This window comes from Peromyscus maniculatus, chromosome 10, assembly GCF_049852395.1.
Source record: "Peromyscus maniculatus bairdii isolate BWxNUB_F1_BW_parent chromosome 10, HU_Pman_BW_mat_3.1, whole genome shotgun sequence".
In the NCBI taxonomy this organism is placed as follows: Eukaryota; Metazoa; Chordata; class Mammalia; order Rodentia; family Cricetidae; genus Peromyscus; species Peromyscus maniculatus.
This window is the reverse complement of record NC_134861.1, coordinates 1,169,565-1,184,579: the sequence shown is the minus strand read 5'-3', so window position 1 is coordinate 1,184,579 and position 15,015 is coordinate 1,169,565. Positions and strand designations below refer to the sequence as shown.

General features: G+C 49.4%; 1 protein-coding gene across 1 annotated transcript; it reads left to right on the top strand.

Annotated features, from left to right (window-relative positions):
• The first annotated feature begins 1,555 nt into the window (after nucleotides 1-1,555).
• Nucleotides 1,556-5,813, top strand: Cytl1 (cytokine like 1). The gene is made up of 4 exons (XM_006985612.4): nucleotides 1,556-1,820; nucleotides 3,380-3,424; nucleotides 3,685-3,813; nucleotides 5,226-5,813. Exons 1-4 carry the CDS (start codon nucleotides 1,662-1,664, stop codon nucleotides 5,307-5,309), a joined length of 417 nt encoding a protein of 138 aa, XP_006985674.1. The 5' UTR covers nucleotides 1,556-1,661; the 3' UTR covers nucleotides 5,310-5,813.
• The last annotated feature ends 9,202 nt before the right edge of the window (nucleotides 5,814-15,015 follow it).

Below are 15,015 nucleotides of genomic sequence, written 5' to 3'. Positions count from 1 at the left end.
ATGCATTTGCCAGGAGCCACACAGTCCCTGCACCACTAAGGCCAGAGTGTGCAGACTACATCCATCGGAAAGGCGCTGTTTGGTGATCTGCCCCCAGAACCCCACACCGTTCTGCCCACTGAGTGCTGCTCACCCCAGGTCCAAGGTCAACTCCCTGAAGGATTCTGGGGAACACATCGGTGTCTACAAAACAGGAAGAGGCAACTTCTGATCCCTACCCAGGGTTCTGAACACTGGAAAATAGATAAACAAAGTGTGGGGACTGACAGGGATGGCAGACATTGCCCAGGCTGAAGCCACCTGTTTACAGACAGGGAACAGGCGCCAGGTCTCAGGGGAGGGGACTGTCCCACAAACACGGGGCCAGGTATTCATCCCTGCGGCTACCTCAGTCCCGTCTGCATCTGGGACACCATGCTCTGTTTCTGTCGCTGAGGTCATCAAATGAGCAGCTCAGCCAGGCCCCTGGAAGCAGCAGGCTTTGGTGCCAGGCAGGTCCAGACATGGGTCTAGAGTCCTGGCGCTGCTACCCAGTGTCATACTCCCCAGGACCCTCTGTTTTCTTGTCTGGGGAAAGAGTGACCCACACACTATGGGGCTGTGCTGTGAAGCGTGGCAGATGCTACTGTAGTCACCCTGATGTGTGTTGACATCTAAGCAACACATAGGGTTCTGTGAGCCTCACTCTTTGGGACTGTTTCCTGTGGCAAGGTCAGACTTTAGAGGAGGCCATAACATTAGCTCAGAAGTCTTGGTGACTCCTGGCGTGGCAACGTGCCTGGCATAAGCTCGGCCTGGCCTGTGCAGCCATCCTGACTATTCGTCACCGTGACCTGAGCTGGGGACACATGTCAAGCGGTTGCACTCGGTGGGAGAGTAAAGCAGACATTGGTCCAAGGATGGAGCCAGAAAGAGGATGAAGGCATTCTGTACCTCGGCATCTAAGTGCTTTCCCCTTCAGAGCTGCTTCAGCCCTAAAAAGATGCAGGCTTTTCTTTTTCTGTCTCTGGGGCCCATAGTGGGGGCTCAGGGCTGGTCACACAGTCAAGAGGTGCAGAGGAAGCCTCTCCTCCAGGACTAGAGCTGCATCCGACAGTCTCCATCCTGCTTAGTGGCTGCTGTATGTCTGCCTGATCCCAGCCCTACACATTGTCCTGCTCAGCAGACTGGAAGGATCAGGGGCACCCTAGTCCTCTACTCTGAATTTTGCCCTGGGAGATCAGCCAGTCTTAGGAAACAGTCGTCCCCCACCTCTACCCCCTCACACCCGCCGCCACAACTCTGACACTGGGCAAGACTGCCCCTTCCTGGCCTCTGATTCAATCTCCCATTCTCCCATCTCTCCCTATTCCCCTCTGACCCTCTCAGCTGCTCGTTCTGCCATAAGAGAATTTTTTGGTAGAAAATGAGTGCCTGTTTCCCTTCTAGGTGCCTCCAGTTCCCCAAACCTGAAATTCCCCCCTCCCCTTATTACAGCTTCCTTCTGAAAGAAGCCAGTGTCCCAGATACCCTATGGGCGTGTCACATCCTTGGCCCCACCCTCCCTGCATGCCTGGCCCTGGCAGGGGCTCCACAGGAAAAAGGAGGGGAGCCTGAGCCCTGGATATACCCCCAGCCGCTTTTTAAAGGGGCAGCTGGCCCAGCGGTAGGCAGCAGGCACAATGGCGTCCTGGACACTGCCTCTGTGGCTGCCGCTGCTGACGGTGGTGGTCTGGCCTCTGGCAGTACAGCCTGCGCCCCCCACCTGCTACTCCCGGATGCTGGCCCTGAGCCGTGAGATCATGGCTGACTTTCAGAGCCTGCAGGCTTCAGAACCCGAGGTAAGTTCCTCACTTGCCTCCCTTGCCTTGAGAAGACAGATAGATGATAGACAGACAGACAGACAGATAAAAAAAAATAAGATAAAATTAAAAAAAAAAAAAACAGCTCCCTACAGAGACTAGAAGTTTAGAGTTACACAGAACTAACGAATTAAGCATCTTTGTTTCTGTCATTAGCCTAACGACCAGCAATGTATGCCGAGGGGGGACACACTCCTTTTCTGCTGAGGGACTGTGGGACAATTACTCAGCCCTTGTCTGAGCTCCATCTTCTGTAAAGAAGGGGGATAATAGCATCCTCCTGGGTGCAATGAGGCTGAAAGCATTGACTATAGGGACACAGGACAAGCGTTAAGGATGTTAGCCCTATCCTCAGAGGAAGACCTCAGGGACTCAGGGGGTCCCCTGAGGAGTGCCTCAAGAGAAGAAAAGTCAAGGTCCTTTGCCGGCTTATCTCTAATAGAAGCAAAACACATCCGACTCCCTGAGAGCCTGGGTAAACTTCAAAAGTGTTACTCGGCTGCCTGCACACACTTCAAAGAGAGCCCCAAATTCCTCAGGTATTAGGGTTCACATTATCTTAACACGCTGTATTTTCTTTTCAAAAGTTAAATCACATGCATTACTGTCTCATGGTAAAAGAGACCATAGAACAGTAAGAAAACGCACAAAGGACGGAGAAAAAAAAGTGTTTGTGATCCTGCCACCTAGAGGCAGCTGCTGCTATAACACTTGGAGGCCGGCATTTGCCCCCCCCCCCCCCGCCCCCCGCAGTTACCCTGGTAAAATATGTATTACATAGCACCAGGGGCTTTGCAGGCTGCATAGTAACAACTCCATCAGATAAACTTACGGTCATTTGTGCAGCACTTCTTTAGACAGTTGTGACCGAGTCCCTTGCCCTGAATCAGCTTAGGGACATCTGATGCTAGGTGGCAAGGGCAGAACTGCAGACTGGGACCAAGTGGAAGACAAAACACCCCCTCTTCTATTTCACAGCTGGGGAACTGAGTCACAGAGAAGGGAAACAGCAACCCAGGTCACACGGAGGTTCACAGAGGGGAGGGCACTAGATATGCAGGCCCTTGGTCCTGCACACACACACACACACACACACACACACACACACACACACACACACCTCTTAATGGTGCAATGTTATATCTTGCATATTTTGCTGTGTCTGTGCTATAGCTTAAAGTGCTCATATAGATAAATATATAATATATTTATGTGGGTATGTAGTCTTCACACAGCTAGCTACTCTAAAAATCAGCTTACATATATGAACACATTATACCTATAGTACTATGTAATATCACACACACGTTTGTGCATGTCTGTACACATGTGTTTGTATAAAATGGTGCCCTGATTCACAGTATTGCAAAGTTTATGCTTTGAAGAAAGATTCTGGGAGAGCAGGTGCCATGATGCAAGATGCGCTGTGAGTGCCATGGCATTGGGGGGAATAAAAAGTTCTGGGGCTGTTGGCTGGGGACAGCTGGCAGGGAACAGACTGTGACCAGCTGCCCCATCCACTTGCTTCCTTCCTGCAGGATTCGTGTGTGAGGTACTTGCCCCAGCTCTACCTGGATATCCATGTAAGAGAGTGTTGCCTGGTGGGGTGGAGCGGGGTGGGGTGGGTGGGGTGGGGAAGGATGGGGTGGGGTGGGTGGGGTGGGGAAGGGTGGGGTGGGGTGGGGAAGGGTAGGGTGGGGTGGGTGTGAACTGCCTCTGCTGCTGTCTGAGGGGGCAGCCAGGGTGAGGAGAGGTCTTACGCTATGTGGGAGGACTCATGTGCTCAGTCTCTGGGCCTCTGGCTCCTACTTCTCCCAAAGCCCTCTCTTGTCCCCACGCTCAGAATTACTGTGTGCTGGCCAAGCTGCGGGACTTCATGGCCTCTCCTCAGTGCTGGAAAATGGCCGAAGTGGACACTCTGAAGGACAGAGTGCGGAAGCTGTATACCATCATGAACTCCTTCTGCAGACGGGTGTGTGAGGCACTCGGGAGCCCTTTTCTCATATGGGCATCACAGGGAGGAGGGCTGGGGGAGGGACTTCCGCTCCAAGAAGGCTTTCTACAACAGTAGACACCCTTGTTAAGTGAGCAGGACTCAGAATGGGGGCCCGGGCCTCCCACGCTGCACATGGAGCCCGTGCAGATGACTCACTTCTAGGCTATTCCATGGACACTGGAGGCAGAGTGCAAGAGCCAGAGGGAGTCACAGGACGCTTTCTGAAGGAGGAGGGTCTGGGTGGGAATGAGTGTCACCAGAGGGGCTGGGGAGGAAGGGAACAGAAAGCTAGCACTGTGGTCCCACAGATCCAGCCAGCCCCGGATAGCTCTGTAATGTGTCCTCATCTTCACCTTCCCTGACACTTCTTCACAGCTCAGGAGTGAGCTGGGGATTTAGTGGCCCTCTGGTGACATCAGGGCCAATAATAATAAATAAAATAAAAGGTCCTAATAATGACACCCTTGCAGTGGGACTGCTATACTGCCTCTTCCTAAGATACCTAGCAAGGTGACTAATGTGCAATTCTAAATTGCAAGATCCTTAAAAAGATACTGGGGTGAGAGAGAGAGAGAGAGAGAGAGAGAGAGAGAGAGAGAGAGAGAGAGAGAGAGAGAGAGAGAGAGAATATGGACGTGTGGTGTATGTACACAAGTACACAAGCAGAGGCCAGGAGGAGACATCAGCATCTTGCTCTGTCACCCTCTACCTATTTCCTTGAGCTAGTCTGGCAGACAGCAGGCCCCAAATATTCTTCCTCTATGCTCCCCATAGTACTGATATTGCATGTGCACAATGATACACAGCCTCTTACGTGGGTGCTGGGGATTTGAACATGATCATCATGCTTGTGCAGAAAATGGTTTTACCTGCTGAGCTATCTCCTCTGTCTTCCCCTTGTGTGTATGGGTGTGAGTGTGTGGGGAGAGTATGTGGGAGGCTTGTGTATGTACACATGGAGGCACCAGCCTGGCCAGAGTAAGGCCCTCCCCTCCAGGTGCTTTCTCCTATGACAGTCCCTCTTTGTTCCTGAAATCCCTTGGTTTTTCATGGGGAAAGGAAGTTGAAATTAGTAGAGTGCCTCCTGGTGTGTGGTATGCACTGGCTGAACTAGCTGGAGGTGGGAGCTAGTGCTATTTTGCAATAGCTGCATCCATTCATTCTGCCCACCACTCAGCCATCTGTCCATCTGGTCAACCAAAGCCTAAGCAAATTCCAATGAAAATATGAAGAAAGAAGACACAAGCTCTCCTTGGGGACAGGGTGCATTTCTACACACCAGCAATGCTCGGGCAGTCTTGGAGGGTGACAGGAGCCCTAGGACTGCTCGAGGGCTTCAGAGACACCCACAGCAGCACACCAGTTCACTGCTTGCTCGTCTTTTCCAGGACTTGGTGTTCCTCTCGGATGACTGCAATGCTTTGGAATACCCGATCCCCGAGACCATGGCTCCTCCAGACCAGCACAGCTAAGAAAGCAGGTGGACCAGAAGACTGATCCAGAGACCCGAAGCTGGGCCAGCTGTTCACAGCACAGCCACAGCACCCCAGGCCTCCCTTTAGTGCAGCTGCTCGACCTGCCACATGTCTCTCTACCTTCTGGAACAAGTTAGGAACGTCCGGCTGAGCATGCTTTGTACACATGTTGGAAGTCAGCTTCTAAGTGGCACATTGAGGTATAGGAGGCACAAACAGTAGAGTGCACACTGGCTTCTCTTTGGGGAGCAAGCAGCTTGAGTGCAGCAAAAACCCGTGTCTTTGTGACTGCTTTAATGAAATAATGGGACCATTCTTTCTGGTCTCTTCTGACACCCGAAGAGGCTTCAACTTCCTTCCTGCACAAGCTTTCCTTCCCTTCTCTCGGTTTAAAGCATTTTTACTGCTTTTGCAATGCATTTACAAGGCTTTTACGTAGTGTGAAGGAGCCACCCTTTCGCTGAAGGGTTATGAACACCAAATAAACCTTTACTGTGAGAAGCATGGGTTCTGTTGTATTGCTGCATGGTGACACAGAGGAGTTTTTCCTCACTTCCCCTCAGAGCACCTGCTATTCCCATAATGCAGCTGTTGGTTCCTCTCCGTCAAGCCCATGTCTGAGTCTGTTTCTCCCCACCTGAATAAACAGCTCTGCCAAGGAGGTTAGGAGAATTGTGTCCCTTTGGGAGTAACCATTGGGAACGTACTACACTGTACACACTGGGAGGTACCCTGCCCAGTCACAAGGCTCAGGTCTTACACATCTGGTATGGACATTGAAGGAGACTAATGGTGGGTTGAGGGATTTGACTTGTTCAAGGTCACCAGCTTTGAGAAGGGAGCTTTGTGGTGCAGGAGGCTAGATGTTCTAGGCTGAGGTGCCAGCAGATCAGCGAGCCAAGCCTCGTGATCCCAAAGCCCATGTTCTTCCCACAATGATCCCCTGCAGGTAAAACACACTGCTTTCATTAACTTAGGGACCCAACAGGAGAGAATCTTGGCAATGCCCCCAGGTCCTGGGAGTGCTCCCATGTGTGGCCTGTGTCACATCAGGGTCTGAGTGGCACAGGCAGCTGTCCTCATGACCTCAGGTACTCTGACTCCCAGATGATTGCAAAGGTTGTCCAGGTGACAGCCACTTTGCCAGTGCCATAAGGGCTACTGCAATAAGGTGCCACAGATGTGGCATGACACCAGAGAAACGTGTGGTCTTGTGGTGCAGGAGGCTAGATGTTCTGGGCTGAGGTGCCAGCAGAGTGTGTGTTCTCCAAAATCCAACACAGAATTCTCTCTTGCCTTCTACAGCTATGGGCAGCCACAGCGATTCTTAGACAAGTCACCTCGGACTCCTCTCAATATACGTCACTTTTGTTGTGTCTGTCTCTGTCCCAGTCTCTCTCTTACAGGGACACTCGCTGTTGAACCAGGGCCCACCTTCACCCATTATAACCTCAGGAAAGCATGCTGCCCCTGCCATGCTCCCCTAGTGCTTGATATCATCTTAATGTGATAACCTTGCACAGAACCTATGTCCAAATAAGGACACATTCAAGTTACAAAAGGTATGCATTTTAATATATACATGAGCAGGCACTCAGTTGAGCCAAAAATATTCTTTCAAGGGATAATTCCTACACAGATGAAAATAATACCACAGAATAACTTTTTATGACATTACCACCACCATCAACAATGGTGCCTGGCACAGGGTGTCCCCCATCTTACTGATTTTTCCCCATGACATTGCTGTGGTAAGGGGTATATTAGCAAACATTGTCTCCAGTATCAGGAAATTCTATAATTTTCAAGATTAAATGGTAGAGAAGAGATTCCAGACATACAGGATTCCAGACATACAGATGAGTGCCTAAATCTTGGTCAGGTGGCTCTGAGAATCCCTTCACAATTTCTCAATAGCAGAAGCAGACCATGGAGGCCAGGCCTAACTTAAGCATCTCAGATATCTGCATATTCCTTTCTTCTATGGTTACCAAGTGCTTGTCATGACAGACATGTCATGAACGTGACAGACACTGAAATGAAAAATAAAAGGTTCCTTCTCACAGCTATCCAAGGAGATGGTCTGCAATCTCGGAGACAGCAGAGGATGAGGCATGTGAGTTCAGGAGGCGACAGAGTTTCTCAGAGGATCCAGGTTTCAAAAGGACCTGAAACAGGTCTAGAACTGGTGAGCTATAAAGAATAGAAGGTACAGGCATGAGGCTCCAATGTGAGCATGTCTGGAGCTGAAAGCATGGTGGAAATGGGACCTGAACAACCCTAGTGATGGTCAGGCCTGGCCAGGCAGTGCCTTCTGTCCCTAAACCAGCTGCAGGGCTGGGGTCACAGAAAGGAGAACCCCCTCCTAGCAGAAAGCTTGGGACCTGTCAGTTCCAATTGAGGTTATCAATTCCTGAGGGGTCCCCTGCTTTGGACTTCAAAACTAACCAATGAGGTTGCTGCTTTCTGGGTACCCATCCATCACTAAGCCAGGGGTAAGAGCACAGCCCCTGGCCCAAGCATCTTCCTTCAGAATGAACTGGTCAGTACTGTCTCTTCACATCTGTTGGTGTCTCCATCTGCTCTTCCCCACCTTGGTGTTAACTCTTGACACTCATGCCATCCAGATGGGGTTCGGCACTCAGTTTTCCCATGGGTCTCTCTCCACTCGTCAGTCTTTTTGTCCTAAGTAAGGGTATGCCAATCAAGCTTCTCCCACGTCTTCTCCATGAGGATCGTCTGTGCTGTGGGATTGTTGCCTGTTTGAACTGATTGAATCCTCCAGGGAAGCCAGCAAAGGAATTGAGTGAAGAGGTGATGAGGAACGAGCCCCAGCTTGGCACCGGGTATCTATGTGCTGTGGGCATATTTCCTCAGCCTCTGGGCCCCGTTTCGTCAGTAAGATAGGGGTGGTGATAATACAAATTCCACAGGTTCATGTGAGGGAAACATGAATCAGTCTAGTGAGACTACACAGGACCTCCACATAGAAACTACATGTAGATATCTAGCCAGCTGCATTTGACATCAGAAGCCAGCCCTGGGGGAGCCAAGCATTCGGAGCCAATTGTAACATGCAGTACCCATGCAGCCTAAGAATCCATGCATTCTGCTTTCCCAACATAAAAACCACCACTTGCAGACAAGCCTTCTCCTGACCTCTGCCCAGAACAATAGCTTCCAGGCCCATGTTCTGACACTGTTCCCTTCCCAGTAAGCCATTCTTTACCCACCAGACAGGGCAACCATGCTACTGTGGACATTTCCCATCCTTCCTCTGATGTCCTCCAGTGGTTACCTGAGGCCCAGCTGACCTTAGCCACCAACCCCACTTCCATTCATATCCAGCACACATTCCTCAGGCCTTTCAACCCAGCCTTCCCCGGGTGTCGCTCATCCTAACCTATGCTACCATCTTGGAAACCCATGGGATTCTCCCATTGCCCAAGTGTGACTTGTGCTCTGAAACTTTGGCTCAGCAGTCAGCTCTCTTTTCTTTCCTGTGTCCATTTTACTCTTGGTCATCATCATGGTCACTAGACTGGGCCCAGCCCCACCACTTCCTCTTTATCATCCTTCACATCTGCACCTTTTCTACACTGAGTCCAAGGCTCTCCTTTTCTATCTTGACCTCCTGGCCTTGCTGCCTGTTCCATCCTTTCCTCCTCAGCATGGCTGATCCACGCTTAGCCCTGGTCTATTCCTTTCCTCTGCCTGAGCTGTTTCTTGGGAAATGACCCCACCGGTTCTGTGGCTCCAGAGACCGTGTTTACGCATGGACCAAGAAGGGAAGAACCCATTTCAGCTCCTCTCTTTAACACAGAACCTTCAACCAGAACACCAGAAAATCCCACAGTAGGGACAAAACTGGAGACGGCCCCGTCAGTTAAGTGCTTGATGCTCAAGCATGAGAACCCAAGTTCAGATCCCCTGCATTCAAGTAAAAAATGCCAGGCATGGTGACTCCCAGCACAGGGAAAGCAGAGCCAAGCAAATTCCTTGGGGGATCATTGCCAACCAGTCCCAGTGTGAGAATCTGTCTCAAATAACAAGGTAGAGAGTAATTAAAGAAGACACCTATATTAACCTCCGGTGTCCACATGTATGCACACCACATAGACATATGCGCATAGACACCCACAGACCTGCAGACCCACAGACCCACTGATCCACAGCTACACAGACCCATAGATCTGCAGCTACACAGACACAGACCCATAGACCCACAGACCCACTGATCCACAGCTACACAGACACAGAACCATAGACCCACAGATCCACAGCTACACAGACCCACAGATCTGCATGCACACAGAGAGAGAGAGAGAGAGAGAGAGAGAGAGAGAGAGAGAGAGAGAGAGAGAGAGAGGAGACTCTAAGCTGTACAATGATCTGAGCACTTCTCATTTTACCACTGCTGCCCACCCCATCCCAGGCCACGTGAATTTGTTGCTCCGGATTACAGCCGTGGCTTCCTGAGTGACCTCTTGCTAAGCTTGCCCTCCTGCAGCTTGTTCTCAGCTCGATGCGTAGGTTGACACATTAAAAACTGCTCAGATCCTTTTGCTCACAACCCCTTGGCGACTCCCCATTTGACTCAGGGCAAAAGCCAAGGTCCCTAGCATGGCCACAAAGGCCTTCCTCAGCTGCCTCCATTGCCTATCTTGTTTCCGCTGCCTATATGGTCCTGGGCTAATTTCTCATGTTTTATTTTCCTCCACTTTCCCAGTCTCAACAGGAAAATAATGACAGTCCTGTCCCCTGAAGGTGGTGATGAAGCATCTGAAACACGTGTTGTTAAGTAGCCATGCTGGCCTGGCGTTAGCTACCCCATATGGCCTGCCATCATTCCCAGGTTCATCGTAAGTGGCAGATCTCTGTGGACTGTTTCTTGCTGTGAACTGCGGAGCTGTCCGATTCTCCACCACTTCCTGCCCTCTGCCCCTCACTGATCCATTGTCCCTGGGCTTCCTGAACCGCCAGATCAAAGCGAGTGAGACAGTGAGACACCACTTACAATTCTCCAGCAGCTTCCTTCGCCTCTAGGGTCGACTCTGGTGTTCCTCAACCCTCGCTTGTAAAAACAGCTCTAAAGGCTGCCAGCAATCTCCGAGCTGTAGAGCCCACGGTCCCAAGCCTCATCTTCACTGACCTCTAAGAATTTCTGAATTTTTTTCCCACTCTGTCGGTCAGTTTTCCTACTGCTGATAATGTAGAAACATGGACTGTACATCTAGAAAGTGAAGAGGCTAGCTGTGACTCATGTACCATAAGCTTTTCTCTTCCCGGCTCCCTGTTCTAACTCACCGTTCAGCTAATAGTACAGGACCGCCACAGAACCAGAGTCCAGAGATCATCAAATAAGAAACTGTAACAGCTAAAAGGTATTTACACCCCAGGCCCCAAAGCGTCTGGGTGCTACAAAAGACTTTAATGTAAACATCTATTACTATGAGATGCTTTTAACAATTGATCACCTGTCTCCTGGATGCCGAACTAGTAAAGGAAACAGGTGTTTTAAAATAATCTGTCTCTGATAAAGCTTAACATGTTTCAAAATCCATAGGGACAGGCCGGATCTACCTCAGATAAATGTCAACATAAAATAACAATGATTCTTTTATCTCTGTAAGTTTTCTTCTGTGTCACCAGCATCTTGTCAAACAGAAAGTTCCCAGCCACAGCCAAGAGGGATACATGTCTCCAGAGCAAACGGATGACAGAAACATCCCACAACGCCTGTCTACCTCGGAAAACTCAGCTTCTCCATTCCCCCCAGAGCCAACCAATGTCCAAAAGTCAGCTGGAAGCAGTTTTTGAGAGGAACGACGCCCCTAATCCCATCTACCTGCTTTTTTTATAAGGGAAAGTCTGGGATGTAAGGATTTGGTCCTTAATTACGTCATCAGCCTTCACCGGCTTCCCAGCCTAAAAAGCGGGTGGGCCCTCTGTGGGCTCTCTGTCCCTTCTCCTCTCCGCTCGTTCGTCCTGTCGCCCCCTCCCTCCCCCCTTCTCTCTCTCTCTCTCTCTCTCTCTCTCTCTCTCTCTCTCTCTCTCTCTCTCTCTCTCTCTCTCTGTCTCCCCACCCCCAATAAAGCTCTAAAAAGGCAACCATGGCTATGATTCTTTTAATCAACACGCTCCTCTCCCGGCATGGCCCCCGCAGGCGGCAACGAGCCACGAGGGGCAGTGCCGCGGCATAACCAACAGAAGCCCCCGCTCTGAACAGTCTGCAGGACTGGAGCTCCTGCTCTCCCCAGCCCCAGCTCCAGGCTTCCATCACTACTCTACTCATTCTCAGGCCTTTTGACTAAGCCTAGACTCACACCAATCTCTGTTTTCTAGGCTTAAAAACAGTCAGCTCTCAGAGTCTGTAGCTTGTAGATGTCGGACTGTGGGACTCCATGCATCATCGCCAGCAGCCGAGCCCCGAGCAGAGCCTTCTCTTCTTGCCAGGTACCGTTAAGCATTTCATCTTCAGTGTGGGCCTCCTCAAACCACTTGGCTGAGCTCAGCACGTAATTCACACCCAGGGGCAATTCAAACCTGATGAGGATTATTAGACAAAAATTCCACGGCTTAAGCTAAGTCTGAACAAAAGTGCTGAGTGTTTGAAACCACAACCCTGTTTGCAGACATGTTCGGGTCTACAGAGCGGCAGACTGAGGGCTCCTGCGACTAACTATCCTGACATTGATCAACTGTTAGAGGAGAAAGAAAAAAAATAGAAAAACAGAGTTCAGGAATGAGGAAATGGCTGCATCAGCAGTAATAACTTAGATTTATTCCCCTCCGTGATGAGTTGGCCCAGGAATTCTTGGGCATTGCAGGCACAGTTTTAGAATGTTTGTAGCTGAGCTCCTGAAGTGCAGCCCAGTTTATTTTTCGAGAATGTTCTGGCTGTGGAGCAAGGTCAAGGCAATGTGCTCTGGGGAAGTAGTGTTTCAGCTGTTTGATTTCTGCTGCTATATAGCCCCGACCCAGGGCAGGACCGTCCCCAGCCAGATGGCAGGGTCTGGTGGTGTCATTGTGCCAGCAATGGGTCCCTTCCCCATGGCCTGGGCAGTTGTGCAGATGTGATGATGGGTTTGGTCAACTTGACACAACCTAGAATCATCTGGAAGAGAGTCTCAATGACAGGTTGGGTCAATGACAGGATACTGGCTGGGGGGATGACTGTTGGGGGGGCGATCTTAATTCTTTCATTGATGTGGACAGGCATAGCAATCAGAGAGGTGGCACCACACCCTCATCTCAGGGCCGAGATTATGTAAGAGTGGAGAAAGCTCGATGAGCACTAGCATGCATGATTCATTTCTCTCCGATCTTAGATGTGATGTGGCCGGCTCCTTCCAGTTCCTGCCTTGACTTCTCATAGGGATGGGCTGTAACCTGGAACTGTGAGTCAAATAGACCCTTTCCTCCTACATTGCTATGGGTCTGGCTGTTTTCCTTCAGCGACAGAAATGACACTAAGACATAGGTCCCACATTCTGGAGTCATCCTGCTTGGGCAGAGGAGGGTCTGAAGTTGCAGCTTACATCACTCACTCATGCTCAGGCCCTTCTGCATTCCTGATGACCATGTTTACGCATGTGAAGAACTCCAGTTTAGCAAGGCTCTTACCAAGTCTCAGGTTTAGTTATTGCTGTGATAAATGTCATGACCAAAGCAACTTGGGGAGGAAAGGGTTTATTTCATTTACACTTCCACATCACAGTCCCTCATGAGAAGAGGGCAGGGCAGGAACTGACTCAGAAGCCATGGAGGAGTGCTGCTTACTTACTGGCTTGCGCCTCATGGCTTGTTCATCCTGCTTTCTTATAGCACCCAGGACCACCTGCTCAGGAGTGACACCACTCATAGTAAGCTGGGCCCTCCCACATCAATCATCAATCACTAAAATGCCCTGCAAACTTGCCTATGGGCTGGGGCTGGAGAGATGCCCCAGCGGTTAAGAGCACTAGCTGCTTTTCCAGAGGACCTGGGTTCAATTCCCAGCACCCACATGGCAGCTCACAACTGTCTGTAATTCTAGTTCCAGGGAATTTGACACCTTCACACTAATGCATATAAAATAAAGTTTAAAAAAAAAACCTTGCCTATGGACAGTCTAATAGAGGCATTTTCTCAATTAAGAAATTCTCTTCCCAAATGATTCTAGGTTGTGTATGGAGTTACCATAAAACTAACCAACACAACTGGAGTCTTAGTGTAAGTGTGAAAAAAAAAACAGAGTTGGACAGATCCCAGGGTCAGCCTGAAGAAATGTGGCAAACTGATGGGATACCTTCAAGGTTGTCCTCTGACCTCCACACCTCCACATGTGGGCTGTGGCAAGTTCATGTGCACATACATACACACACACACACACACACACACACACACACACACACACACACACACACGATTAACTTATATAAATATTTTTTAGTCAGAGTCTCTCTGTGTTGCCCTGGCTAGCCTGGAACTCCTTATGTAAACCAGGCATTGAACTCACGGAGATCTACTTACTGGATGCTGGAATTACAGACACGTGCCACCATGCCTGGCAATAAAAAAAAAATTAATCTATACAAGTAGTATTAAAATGTCGCTAAAATATCTGATAAAGACACAACAAACAAAACTAAAAAAAAAAAACCCAAGATTGGAAAAAAGATACGCTAACAACTATTTTCATTCAAATTTCCCCCAAATAAGAATGAGACAGGAAGGAGGTCGTACCATAATCTAATTAAGTCTACAAGAAAAATCATAATGGTCATTTAAATGTATGAGAAGCAAACTGAGGCAGGTGGGTTGCCAGGGGAGCCTGGGCCTCAAAAAAGCAAGCAAACAAAAACAATAAATACATGAATAATCACATTTCACTAAGTCTTCCTAGTAAACATAGAGGCATTTGCAAGCAACGTGCCGAAATGTTCTGCCCATCAAATAGGAAACTACGTCTCAAGACTGACAGTTGATGCGGAGAGGGTAAAGGGAACTCCTGAGTCCTCCTGGCACATGAAACAGACACAAACCTGAATAAGAAGATGGTGAATATTGTGAGGTAACTAAGTCAGGTCAATTTACTTATGATTTACCCCAAACACCGGCAATGATCTGCAGTGAGATCATTTAAACCTCTGCTTTTCCAGCTGCCAATACGTGGTTACTAAGTGGAGTGCCCATGCTGGCCACAGGGCTTTTGATCTTATTTCTTTTATCTAAGTGATTTTTTGTTACGTTTTTTTTTGCTTGTGTGTCTGTGTGTGTTTGTGTGTGTGTGTGTGTGTGTATCAAAGTGCACATGTAGAGGTCAGAGGACAACCTCTGGGAACTGGTTTCTTCCTTTTCCCATATGAGTCCCAGGGATCGAACTTAGGTCGTCAGGCTTTGTGGCAAGCACCTTTACCCCGGTAGGACCACATAAATGAAATTTTGTGTCCTTGGACCAACACCTGTCTTAGGGCTACTATTGCTGTGATGAAACACCATGACCAAAAGTAACTTGGAGAGGAAAAGGTTTATGTTACTCACAGTTCCGTATAACAGTTTATCATCAAAAGCAGTGAGGACAGGAACTCACACAGGGCAAGAATCTGGAGACAGGAGAGGATGCAGAGGCTATGGAGACAGGAGAGGATGCAGAGGCCATGGAGACAGGAGAGGATGCAGAGGCCATGGAGACTGCAGAGGCCATGGAGACAGGAGAGGA